Source organism: Beta vulgaris, chromosome 9 (genome assembly GCF_026745355.1).
Source record: "Beta vulgaris subsp. vulgaris cultivar EL10 chromosome 9, EL10.2, whole genome shotgun sequence".
NCBI lineage: Eukaryota > Viridiplantae > Streptophyta > Magnoliopsida > Caryophyllales > Amaranthaceae > Beta > Beta vulgaris.
The window spans coordinates 40,988,425-41,001,812 of record NC_079210.1 but is presented as its reverse complement, the minus strand read 5'-3'; the positions used below and the strand labels follow the sequence as shown (position 1 = coordinate 41,001,812).

At 39.3% G+C, this 13,388-nt stretch overlaps 2 protein-coding genes across 2 annotated transcripts; both read right to left on the bottom strand.

The window, feature by feature from the left end:
• Window positions 1-53: 53 nt before the first annotated feature.
• LOC104903827 (isocitrate dehydrogenase [NAD] regulatory subunit 1, mitochondrial) lies at window positions 54-6,058 on the bottom strand. The gene is made up of 4 exons (XM_010691950.4): window positions 5,104-6,058; window positions 1,510-1,749; window positions 1,333-1,411; window positions 54-748 (listed from the first exon to the last, which is right to left on the bottom strand). Exons 1-4 carry the CDS (start codon window positions 5,611-5,613, stop codon window positions 474-476), a joined length of 1,104 nt encoding a protein of 367 aa, XP_010690252.2. The 5' UTR covers window positions 5,614-6,058; the 3' UTR covers window positions 54-473.
• A 4,882-nt stretch (window positions 6,059-10,940) lies between these two features.
• Window positions 10,941-13,388, bottom strand: LOC104903826 (SEC1 family transport protein SLY1). Its single transcript, XM_010691949.4, has 2 exons — window positions 13,193-13,388; window positions 10,941-13,097 (listed from the first exon to the last, which is right to left on the bottom strand). The coding sequence occupies exons 1-2, from the start codon at window positions 13,221-13,223 to the stop codon at window positions 11,290-11,292; spliced, it is 1,839 nt and encodes a 612-aa protein (XP_010690251.2). The 5' UTR covers window positions 13,224-13,388; the 3' UTR covers window positions 10,941-11,289.

Genomic DNA, 13,388 nt, shown 5'->3' with positions numbered 1-13,388 from the left:
GGTAAAAGTAAAAAAAAAAAATCAAACTAGAAAAACAAAAAGAATTTAAGGAATTATTATTTAAAGATAAGCTCATCATAAGCCCGATGGAGGAAATATTGGATGATTATTCGATGTCTACACCAAAATTGTAGTCTACATGTCATGTTCTTTAAGAAAGTACAATGATACCCTTTTGATTTTGGGTATTTCTCTTTAAAAAATTAACCTCTGAACATTCTTTATATTTATTAATGAAGTAATTTGAGTATCTCATAACAAAAACAAAACTGGTACAAAAATCCTCAAACCTAAGAGAACACAAAACTTCAGTAGTTGATCAATGAAAGAATTTCCCATGTTCAAAAAGTTGAGAAAAAAGGGAAAAATCTACCAAGGAAAGAATTATCACCCCCCAAAGAATTAAGTTATTCTATGTTGCAAGAAGACAATCAAAATAATGTGCAATGTGGTAAGGAAATGTAGGAAAATTATCAACCAAGATTGGCTAAAACAGCATCAACAACTTCTTGAGTAGTACTATTACCACCAAGATCCTTAGTCCGGTACTGGCCGTCTTCGATAACACGTTGCACTGCGGTCTCTAACCGATCAGCAAATGAAGGGAACTGGAGATGCCTCAACATCATAGCTGAAGACAGAAGCAAAGCCACAGGATTTGCTTTCTTATCCTCTACCAGTTCTGACTTTCCTACATTTCCTGCTGAAGCACCTTGCTCGAATACAGCATGATCGGGACCAACGTTACCTGAAATTTACCAAATTTTGTGATTCTGAATAGTGGAAAGGCTACTAAATCATATAGTTTGCTTCCATATAAAGATTTTTTTATCGGATATTTGTTATAGGCTGATTTTAAGGGTGTATCATCTTCACCTGAATTTCTCTTATTCGCCCTTGTCTGAGCTTATTATTAGCCCTTTTCAGAACTTAACTAACTCGTTTAAACTTACTTTTCTGAAATAAGTGAATATAAAGGTGAGTAGAACAATGCCTTACCTGGACTGATTATAATTGGGATAAAACTCATATTTGTCTATCAAAACTATTTTTACTTATTATAGCTGATTTTGTAAAATAATCATATAACTGACTTTTGATGATTCATTAGTGAAATTAATGTTTACTGATCAAACCCGATTTTCACCAAGTTGTACAGAACAGGGCCACCTATGCTACATGAATCCGACTTCATATATGATCAGATTGAGCTATCTTTTGGCAAGTATTCACTTTGTATCTGACAGAGGCATTCACAATGAAATGAAGATAACAAATGACATACAAGTTCAATAAGCAAAAGGAAGATATGAAAAGGCAGAAAAAGAATACCTCCTGGCATGACCCCAGTTCCTCCAGCAATACCAGCAGCAACGTTAGACACAAGATTTCCATATAGATTAGGTGTAACCTGTCATGCCAAAGACAAGAGATTACCAAATGGAAAAACAGCCCTCATCAGTAAAATGTATTATCAAAGAACACAAGGAAGAGAAAGAGGGTGCGCACCATCACATCAAATTGCTCAGGCTTTGACACGAGCTGCATGCAGCAGTTGTCCACAATTATCTCATTATACTCGATGGTAGGATACTGTGCTGCAATCTCCCGGCAAGATTCTAAGAAAAGCCCATCTGCAAGTTTCATGATGTTGGCCTTATGAACAGCAGTCACTTTCTTTCTGTTGTTCAAGTAAGCATATTCAAATGCATATTGTGCAATACGTTCAGAGCAGAACTTTGTTATCACCTAGTACAGTAGAAATAGCTTTAGGTGTTCAGGTCATAGCAAGTAATTAATATCGTGTGCAGAAAGAGAAGAACTACATGGAAGCAGCAAGAAGCCAAGAACACCCCATTCATGTATCCATGCACAGAGAGAGACATATGCTTCGGAAGGTACCAATATGACCAAGTATGATGATTGACTTTGACGATTATTCCACACAGAAATAACAACCTAATTTCTCTAACAGATTTATGTGCTTCAATACAAAGCATCCTACTATCCTAGCTTCTAAAGCATTATGATAGTTGAGACAGATTAGGAACAAGAAAAATAACATACTAATTCACAATTTCACATTGCAATGAAGATGAGAGAAGGTGTACAGACATCTAAAAACATATGAAGATTACGGAAAAGGTGTTCTAAAATGTGGTTTATGATGCATCAATTAAGAGAATAATTTCCCATGTTCTTTTGTTTGGTTTGTGAAATGAGGGAAACAATTTTCCTAATGATGGAATATAGTACCTCCAAGGATGGAAAAGTATTTTCCTTTTTAAGTGAAAGGATGTTACATTCTCCTTCCTATTCCTTTTGTTCCTTTTTCTCTTTTTCCATCCATCATCTCCCCTCCATTTCCATTTTTCCTTCTCTCTAACCTTTCTTGTGAGGAACCAAGCAAAAGAAATCTAAACCACAATTTTGTTTTCCCTAAGAACATCTTTTCCTTTAAAAATATATTCCTTTCAACCAAGCATAGCCTACATTTATGGAGAGCTTCAGTAGTATAGTTCGAAATGCAGCAAATGATACCAAGCATATGTTACCTTTGAATTATAAACTTAAATTCTATTACTTTACTCATTGACTCTATTTATAGATTGTATTGTAAAGCTACAAAGGTACAATGAATTCCCATAATTTCACGGGAAACCCCTATTTGCACACACCACATCAATGAACGCCCTGAAACCCAGAAGGCGCATTTAAGCTCAATAGTCAATATTCTATTAAAATATCCTCTCTCCGACTCTCCCCTAGAGACTGTTAGGCTCCAGCCCAAAAGGACCTTAATTATCAGAAGCACCCAAAACACGTACGCTTACTCCCATGACTTAGTAAAGCAAAGATGCAGGCTGGTACACAGAGCCTCCTTAACCAATTTAACAAGGATTCCTCCTAAGGCCCTAACCACTAAAATGTTCACAAGAACAACCTTATACTCCAGACTCAGATACATATTTATCTATTCAAACAAAGGTTTCGGTTTCTAATCATCAAAAAACCAATCAAAATCCCTTAAATGTCTTTTCCTTCTCCAATAAACAAATCCAGGCACATATACAGCCCTTTAATTATAAACCTCAAGGGCTAAGCTAAGTAGCAGTTCATAGAGGGTGGAAAGGGAGCCTCGCTCTGTAGAGTTGCCACATTTTATCAATCATCATCCCGACCAGGTAGGACTGATTTGAGAGATATGGTGAACTTCCAGGAATAATGAAACAGTAACACCACTTTCATAAAGGATTAAAATGTACGAGACAATTCTGTTACTAGACACACTGAGAGATGAAAGAAGATAGCTGACAGGGAAAAGCCTTGGCAACGGGCATACTTGCTATGGACAACGCGCATGAAAGGTGAGAACTTTTTGTGAAGGATTGTGTATTTGGCTCCATTGATCACACACTGTAAATATGAGCTAGAGAGTAAATCCTGTTTCAGAACAGAACAAGAAGGAAACTTGTGCAAGAAACACCAAAGACCACAGTTCCATACATGTTATTCAACATTAATTAGTAATAATATGCTTTGAATTGGAACAAATCTTGTTAGAAAGAATAATATGTTCATTGGCAAGGGGAATTTCCATTAGTCAATGAAAAACAGTTTCCCTGAAACTGCTATTGGTCACCCCAGGTTGAACTGATAAAACACCATGGCTATAATTGCACCATTTGCTAGTGACTAGTTTCATGGACCCAACCAATAGTTGGACATAATGTTGTCACAAGTAAATAAAACGAATCAGAAGCAGCTCGAGTCCTATAGATAACACTTTTCAATATCACCCCAAATAAGAAGAAATAGATCTGATCCTTACACTTCCTCCCAAATTGTCAAATTCAGTCCCAATTCCTGAAATGGGCATACCAAATTGTAAAATAAAATAGTCCTAGAAAAACCAGCATATATCATTCGGACATTCACCAACGTCCAAATTTAAGTCCCAGTACAGCACAAATCAAGCAAGCAACCAGCATATCAACCAAAATGTAACAAATATCAGAAAAGCTCCGCCTAAGAAACAAGAGATATAAGTGAGATGTTTAGCTTGACGAAAACAACCACCCAAAAGCCACCCATGTCTTCACAAGATAATACCCACAATAACCACAATGCTGAATTTTCACAGTACAAACTCATAGTCCCAACTTTGAACAAATGATGAACATCCAATAAAAACTTTTCAGCTCATATCAAAAGTTTAACTCACAAAATCATACAAGTATACAACCCACTTAATCAAATGTTTTCAACTAAATAAGTGCAACCCCCCCCCCCCTCCCCTCCCCCGCCTTCCAATGTCTTCTTTTTCTCTTGGTAATAAATAAGTGCCACCAACAACTTACATACAAGTATACAAACTCACTAAACAAGTAAACATTCTACGAATAACCTCCATAGGAACGGCCTCGTGTCAATAGTACTCCGCCGTATCAATATAATCTCCACTTACTTCATATACATTCCTGGCCACTACCAATGCTATGCAGTATGCACAACAAATGCATGGAACACAATAACACACAAAAAACAAACGCTCCTCTCAAAAGACTCTTTTTCACACAAAATAAAATAGAGAATAAGAGAAGCATTTCATTTACTTCCTCCATTTCATAATACTCGCTCCACTTTTCAATTTACGACTCTTAGATATTTTTTGGAGAAGAGAGAGGTAGAGAGTGAAAAGATAAAGGACCTATGTGAGAGAACAAAGATAGAGAGAGTTTAATTACCAAAAAGGAAGTATAGCAACTAATGTGAAACTTCTCGCAATTAAAAGTGTAATGAAATGAGTATTATGAAAAGGATGAAATATTTCAGAAAGAAAGTACCTCATGTCAAAACAAATGCACTACAAAAAAGAAGCATTTGATTTATTTCAGAATGGACGTACCTAACGTTAAAACAAATGCATGGAACATAATAACACAACAAACAAACATCACCACCCAAAATGAATGAAATGAAACCCACAAAATCCCCACAACAAACAAGATAAAAATCATCATCAAAGAATTCGAAAACCCAAAAAAAATGAAAACAATAGAAATCGAAAATGATTAGAAAGAATTGGAATAAAAAAAAAACCTTAAGACTTTCAACAACACCAGGAACAACCTCATGCTCCAAGCCAGCATACTCTCCTTCAGTATTCTCCCTAATGACAACAATATCAACATTTCTATGACGTGTAGGAAGTCCCTTAACATTAAAACAATGAACAAGAGAAGCGAAAAGATCAAGCTCTTTTCTCAGATGAACATTCAAAGAACTGACCCCACCACCGACAGGTGTCATCAACCCACCTTTGATGCAAACCTTATTTTTTTTAATAGATTCAACAACACCTTCTGGAATCTTCTTCATGTTACCATGAACCTCGTATTTCTCAAAAACAATAGGAGCATGCATGGTTTCCATTACTTGTTCTACTGCGCCTGTTACCAAAGGTCCGATCCCGTCACCTGGGATAAGCGTCACCGTGCGTGTATCACCGTCGCCTGGACGAGGCATGTAGGTTACCGATCGAGTGGTGCAACATCGTAGGGCGGGTGATGTTAGTTGTTTTAGGATTTGGAGGGATTGATTTCGAGCCATTTTTTTGATCCAGAATTTTGTGTTTAGTAATGGAGGAGAAAGAAAGGGTGAGAATGAGAATGAGAATTGGAGGGGATGGAGAACGTGAGAGAGGGGAAAGAGAGGAGAGAGAATGTAATTTTATACTAACAACTTGACGCCCTTGAGCCTTGAGGAGGGGGTCAAGAAAAGAGGTTCATCAATAGTTTATTGTTCAGACTTGAGTGGGATTATCAAGCCCAACCCGATTCATGGAAAGTATTGTAGATTTGTAGTTGTAGCTTTTTTGAAAAAAAAAAAAATAACTAGAAGCACTAATATTACAAACTTTTAATTATTATGTAATATAATAAATGTTTTATCAAAATTTTTATAGTAAGTCAATGTAACTTGTAATTTGTAAAATAGGTAAAACAAAATTTTAAAACCAAAATGTTTTTTTCTATCCTCCCCCTCCCCCTAACCACCCCACCAGCCACCAGCCCCTCCCACTAAGAAACTACCCCCCCACACCACGATCACCATAACAGGCAACTCCTTTCTCCGTCTTTTTTCCCCTATTAACCAATAACCACTAGTACCCCCACCCCACCGAGCTCCTTCACCCAACACCCACCACGATGTCAACTAAAAGTTTATATTATTGTAGTTAAATAGTCTCTCTTTTTTTTTGGACAATGGGAGTATTGTAGCTTAGATTGGTACTAATACTATGGAATATTGTGAAAGTGAGATGGAGATTTAGAATCGAGACAACAGTGTTTTATTTTTACTCATTTGCTAAACGACGCCCTAAATATTCCTACTAACGCCCTAAATACATATAATATACCGTATTTTTTATTTCAAATTTTCTCCCCTTCTTCATTCACATTCCCTCTCATTTTCTTCCACATACCCACTGAGCACCGGTGCCGCCGCACCACCACCACCCTGTTATTGGCGTCGCACCACCACCGCCCTACCCCACTACATTATCACCCCCCATCCATTATAGCCTTGATTACGAATTTTACAGTTCAAGACATTACTTCAGGAAGCTGAAGCTTTTGCTCCCAGAGAATAGTATTTCTAGCTTTTTAAATGTGGTACATCAGCCCAGCAACAACTGGATTTTATGTTTAAAATCCCAATTCAAAATTCATGGCTTCTCTTCTTCGTGCTATAACTGGTCACATTACAGTGATTTTTTTTTTTTAAAAAAAAAAGGGGAGGCGTCCACCATCGGTGGAGGCGTCCATGGCAGGCGCTCCACCACAAGGTGAGGCGCCTGCCATGGCCGCCTCCATCAGTGGTGGGGCGTCCATGGGGGACGCCTCTCCATAATTTTTTTTTTTTAAATTTCAATAAAAAAAAAGGGCGTCCATGGCAGGCGCCTCACCCTCTGGTGGAGCGCCTGTCATAGACGCCTCCACCGGTGGTGGGGCGTCCATGGTGGACGCCTTTGTATAATTTTTTTTTTAAAAAAATCAGTCTTCTCGTCTGTTCTAGAACTGTGGGGCCGTGATGGTGGTTGTGATGCGTGATGGTGGGGGTGGTACGACGGCGGAGACACAATTTCTGGTGTAGTGGTGTGGCGGCGCCAGTGGTGGTGTGGAAGAAGGGAATGGGAAGTGAGTGAAGGGGAGAAAGAGAATGAAGCGTATTATATGAATTTGCAATGAAGTGGTGGTGGTGGCGGCGGTGTTGGTGGCGGCAGTGTTGGTGGTGGCGGCTCTAATGGTGGTGAAGGAAAAGTGGGAGGGGAAGGAAAGAAGAGAAAAAAAATAAAAGTATAAATATACAGTATAAAAATACTGTATTTAGGGCATTAATAGGAAATATTAGGGCGTTAAATAGCCTTCATTTGGTCATTCAAAATTCCCACATCAATCAATCTATGAAAATTACATATTCCTTAATACAATCAAATACATTAGTCAATTTCCTAGGAATTACAAAAAAGAAAACTTTAGCTTCTTAGGAAATAGGACTTCCTATGAGAATTAAATTCACATGTGAACCAAAAAATAAAAAGTCACATAGGTGAATAAGTTCTCATATATTACCTAAGAATTTTCATTGTCCCCATGTTCCCCACTACCTATTAACCAAATAACTACAAGATTTATAAAATCAAGGAAATTTTTATTGCCTATATAATTTATTGTATATCAAACAATCACTTACTATAAGAAAAAATATATCATACTTCCTCCGTTTCTAAATAAGTGCAACTAGAGGTGGGCATGTGCCGGGTCGGGCCTGTTCACGGGCTCAGCCCGCAGGCTTGGGTAAATGTCGGGTCGGGCCTGGGCCCATGAGTGGCGGACCGGGCTTGAAATTTTTAAAATTTATCCCAGGCCCATGCCCACCTCTAAGTGCAACATAGAGAAGTGGCACACAGACCAAGACATCTAGAGAGAAAAAGTGGAGACCACACTTAAAAGAGAGATTTAGCAACTTAATAAAACACTAAACTAATTACCCAACAACTTTCTGCCCCACCACCTTCCACCTGCCACATGTCACCCACCACTACGCCACCACGACCACCGCCACCACCACCGGAAAACCTCTCCCCCAAACCTGCCCACCGGAAACCACCCTCCCTACCTGCCCACTGGAAAACCACCCTCTCCCAAACCCGCCCACCGAAAAATCCCATTTCCCCTCCCCAATATCGAAACCAACACCTTCCCCTGGAAACCACCCCCTAAACCAACCCTCATCCCCTTCTAAACCACCCCTAAAACCACCTTTTCAACCGAACGCATCAACCACCACCACCACCGGCATCTTCTGTCTCTCCCATCACCACCATTGCAGCAATACACCGACCACCATCAACTACCCAGAAAAAAGAATTATTCTTAGATCTCGAACCTAGAAAAATCAAATAATTTTCCTCCAATTTCACACACGAATCAGTCAATAAACCCTTAAAAATTCAACCCAAAGTAAGCAACCCAGATGTTAATTCGAACCCCAAAGAACCCGTCAAATGAGCGGCCCTTGGTGGCGTCGGGTTCAAATTGGCACGAAGAACCCAGATGCCAATTTCACACACGAAGAACCCGTGGTATTGAGGATGGTGGTGGTGCCAGTTGGTGGCATCGGGTTGTGGTGTTTTGGTGTGGCACCGTGTTGGTTGTTTGTGGTGCATCGGTGGTGTTTGGTGTGGCACCGTGTTGGTGTGTTTGTGGTGTGTTTGTGGTGGCGTCGATTGGTGTTCTGGCTGGTGGCGTCGGTGGTGAGTGGTTAGTTGGGTGAGTTGAGGATGGAGAGGGTGGGTTGAGTTGAGGAGAGAGAGAGATGGGTGGCTGAGATGAGGGTGGTTAAGTTGATTAATTAATGGTTTTTAGGTTGGTAGATGATAGATTAATTAAGTGGTTGAGGAAATAAAGTAAAGGCATTTCTATAAATAAAAGGAAAAAACTTTCCATTTTGAGCTATATTGCACTTATTATGACATTTTTCTAAAATGGAAAATGTTACACTTATTTAAAAACGGAGGAAGTATATAATTAAAGTTGATTTAGTCAATTAGTTGAACCGCGATAGACTGAAAATCGAACTTAAGAGGAGATGGCAGAGAATTATGGTTGCATTCGAAGCTATATTGAAAATGTGAACGTATCAATAAGGTTGGAGAATGTTAGTAAATAAATTTCATCTCCGTGTAAAAAATGAGTATGTGGTGTCATTTGGAGCAATTTCAAATCGAACAAGATAATTGCAAAATATTCGTGGAAGACATTCACTGTGACATCCTGAAATTCTAATGAATGTTAAAGAAAACCATTGTTGTGCTTGAAAAAATCCAATAACGACTCAATTTAGCAATTTCAAGGCATCGAAAAGCATCCAATGCCATCAACATTGTTTTCGGGTTTGATTGAAAAAATGCAGATCAAGTCGTTGAAGGCATTTGTGAGGTAACGTTCAACTAAGAGTGCTCAACAACAAAATTTGAAAGTTAACACACGTTTTTCAGATAATTCCCGTGGACACTAGAGTACTAGACCCAATAGGACTCGACTTGAAGCCATATGAGGCCATTTATCCACGCCTAAAAACGGGCATATGGCGGTATTTAGAGCTATACATGAGTTGCACTAGAAAGAGCCAATTAATTCATGTAAAGCCCCAATCACCAGAAAATCATCCTAAAGGAAAGCATCATGATTCATGAGCCACTTACCATAACATCGGTCTCAAAATAGTCGAGAAAAGGCCCAAAAAATCCAAATTTGAAGGTCAAAATACACATTTTTGGACATGCTTGGGGACCAAGCACCAAAAACTCCTATGGAATGCATCCTAGGACCATAGGGGGCCATTTATAAGCATCCGCATGCCTGAACCCGAGCATATGGACATATGGTGGCCACCGAAGGTGTTTTGGGGTGTAACTGAAAATTTTAAAGATGCACAATAAGCCGTAGAAGATATTGCTTGTTAACATTGTTTAGCTTAGCAAAGATCAGACTGTTACATGAAGAATTACTTTGTCGTATAAATATATGAAAGTTGGCTCAATTATTTTATGCAATAAGCATGAAAACTACCAGCAATCAATATCTTAGCTGATAGGCAGATGATATCCTGTAAGACAAAGAAAAATAAACAAACAGAAACCCGAAAGAACCATGATGAGTACTCCAATGCTTTGCAATGTTTTTACCCATTATAGCAAATTAGTAAAAAATCATGCACTGCAACCAATTTCAGACTGCAGAAGTTAAACTGTGCTCTGCGACTGGCATAAATCTAAGACTTTTACTTACGAACCGTACGGAACCAAGAATGATAATTCCAGCCCAAAAGAAAAAAGAACAACTTTCATGGCTTAACTTGGACGAAGTTCCAAACTCACAAACCCAGATGAGCAAATAGTTCCAGATTCAAAAGTATCCAAGTACCCTGTCCAGCGGGAAAGAAAAGAGAAGCAAACTGATATTGTGCGATGGACCGACTAAAATAATTGACCTGCAACACTGGAACTTTGTTACCTTGGATGGATTCCGTAGCTTGTCACTGTCCTTTAATTATCCCAGTTGCACACAGCAAAAAAATAGCCTTTGCCTCTTCCACCAGGAAGGTCCCAAACTTCCAACCCAAACAATTTCGACTTTAAAGTTTAAACATGATTCAAGAGCAGTACTTTTACTGTGCCATCCATCATATATAAGAACATAAAGCTTACAGAGATCTACACATCTCTTCAAAAAAAAAAAACACAACTTTTGAATTGAATCATAACTTTACTGTGGCACCAAGTAACAAGCATACATACATTCCCAAAGAACATCACGAAGTTAAGAGCGTTAACAATAATATCTGTCAAGATAGAAATCCTACTTGAGTTGTCAAAGCACTGAAAATTACTTGTATCAAGACGTATTCCCTATATAAAGTATACACGAAAAACGATGTAGATAGCAAGAAGAGAAATTAATGACATGTAATATTTCAGCACTCAAAGGCACCAGAAGAACTTAATACTGAAGACTGAAGAGTATTCAGGAGCAAAGATGTACTTACTTTTACAAACTACCAACTTGTTTCCCTATATCTTCAATAATTCAATAAGGACTGATGCTTCAGAAAATCCTCTGCGTTCTCATTCACTTCAAATTCCCCTGGCAAAGGATGGCAAAGATACCAACCCAATAAAACAGCTTTCAGAAAAGCAGAAGAATTCCTCATGCTCTGTCAATGTGCTGCAGGAGCAGAGTCAGCACCCAATCCCATCTTCTTTCCTAACAAAGCAAGCTGCTCAACAAACTCAGCTCCAGTGAGAATCTCTGTTGTTCCATATATAATATGCTTGGCTGGTTGCTGACGAGATGCAAGCTCTTGCAGGCTTGCGTTTTCCATGTAGTTCCCACCCCCAATCATGAACACAATAGCCTCCTTGAAAGGTCCTCTGAGATGGCTACCAGAACTAGACTTAGGAGCACGAGGATCAAATAGCAGGTAGGACTCAACCTCTGGGTTAGGTCTCCCTTCCATCAAAGCTTCAACTGTCCTCGCCAAAGCTAGCTGCCGGTCACCTGACAACAGATTTTTCATCCCAGCAGCCAAGAGATTCCCAGCCCAGTCAACTATGTTACCTCTACTAGCAGAGCTAACAGAAGTCAATGGAACATTCAAAGACTTGATCTTCTTCACATATTGAAATGCACTGGTATCAACCTCAGCTTCCCTGAGTTTTGTTTCCACCATTTCTGCTTCAGATTGCGGAACAGTCTCCAGAGAAATAAGATACATAATGGCAAACCGAAGCTTGTCCATCTTGGACCCCTTCCCTGTAAGCACACCCAGTAACTCATTCCAATCAATACTACCCCTAGCCATCATGTCATACTCTTTCTTAGCGTAAGAATCAAGTGACCTCTCCTTGATCTCACCCAACAACACAGTCGCAATATTAGTATGCTTATCAATCACTTGCTTGCGCTCCGTCAACTTAGGCAACGAGTTGACCGCACTCATCAAATGCTTTGTGTTCCCAATCAAATCCGTTCCATCAAACTCCGCCCCGCCTGAACCACCAGTCCGCCTATTCACCTCATCCACATCCTTCTTATACTTATTCAACTGATTCTCAATCTCAACTGCCACCTCCGGAAACTCCAACCCACCATTAGCCACCCAAAACGAATCCAACCCATCCAATTCAAACGACTTCATCCCACCCTTCTCGCCCTGCACACTCACCCTATTAAGCTTCAAGCCAAGCACATCATGAACAAGCGGCTTATACCTAAAATCATGCTGAATCCCCATCGCCAACTCAAAATTCCTATCAAACAAACACAACACCGGCCTTTGAAACGACGAGGAGAAATTTCCACCCTCACTAAACAAATTGTTCTTAGCCAACAAATGGTCCCTAAGCCTCTGATCCAAGGCAGACGCCACCATTTCAGCGGCCCCGCCCTGCGGACACCTAATAACCGGCACAACAGACAATGTAGCTAAAACACAGAACAATCCATCTACAATTTTCTCAATAATCTCCTCAATTTCCTTCTGTTCAGCTTTAGGATCATTCAATTGCACATAACAATTACTATAAGCAAGAGAAAACAAATTATCCTCTAACGTAACAAAATCCAAGTACTGATCGTGTACCTTGGAAACCCTAGAAACGGCGTCGTTCGATTTAAGGAGTCCAGATGCAAGATCCTCCAGCAAATTGCGAGGGATTGAGGAAGAGAAATTGAGATGAAACGTCTCGTATAGAGGTACAGCAGCATCTGAAACGACGCGTTGAAGGTTTGAAGGAGTTGGACGAATGAAGTAAACTGCAGGAACGTCAGGGATAGGTTTTCGAGGTTTGTCAATGAGGAAGTAGAGAGTGACGCCATGATTACGTAAGTCTTTGACATTGATAAGAGGAGAGAGAATATTTTGAGAAGATTTGTCGTAGATCAAGATCTTGTAGACTTCTTCATTTGCTTTTCCAGTTGATGAATTCACTGGTTGATTCAGATTCAACATTCTGATTATACATTCTGCAAAAAAAAAAAAAAAAAAACAATTGGATTACCAGAGTGAAATTAGATTGATTGATTTAAGATTGAGTTTCGAAAATTAGGGTTTTGTTTACCTGTTTGTTTTTGCCGAAGATTGAGAGACATATTTTGCGATTAGTGAGGTGTGAAGTAGTTGATGAAGGTAGCAAAAATGGCGAATCGAGATGGTGGAAGGCGCGTTTGTTTCGATGATTTTAGATCAGGGAGGAGAGAGTAGGGAATTTTATTTCATCTACACAATAAAGATGTCACCGCCAAAAATATGGATTA

Coding starts and splice junctions, on each gene's coding strand:
- LOC104903827 (XM_010691950.4), bottom strand. CDS start 5,613: ATGGCTCGAAATCAATCCCTCCAAATCCTAAAACAACTAACATCACCC. Junction 1,750..5,103: donor GTGTTGTTGAAAGTCTTAAG/GTTTTTTTTTTA, acceptor CTACTGTACTAG/GTGATAACAAAGTTCTGCTC. Junction 1,412..1,509: donor CTGAGCAATTTGATGTGATG/GTGCGCACCCTC, acceptor TTGGCATGACAG/GTTACACCTAATCTATATGG.
- LOC104903826 (XM_010691949.4), bottom strand. CDS start 13,223: ATGTCTCTCAATCTTCGGCAAAAACAAACAG. Junction 13,098..13,192: donor TCTTCGGCAAAAACAAACAG/GTAAACAAAACC, acceptor TTTTTTTTGCAG/AATGTATAATCAGAATGTTG.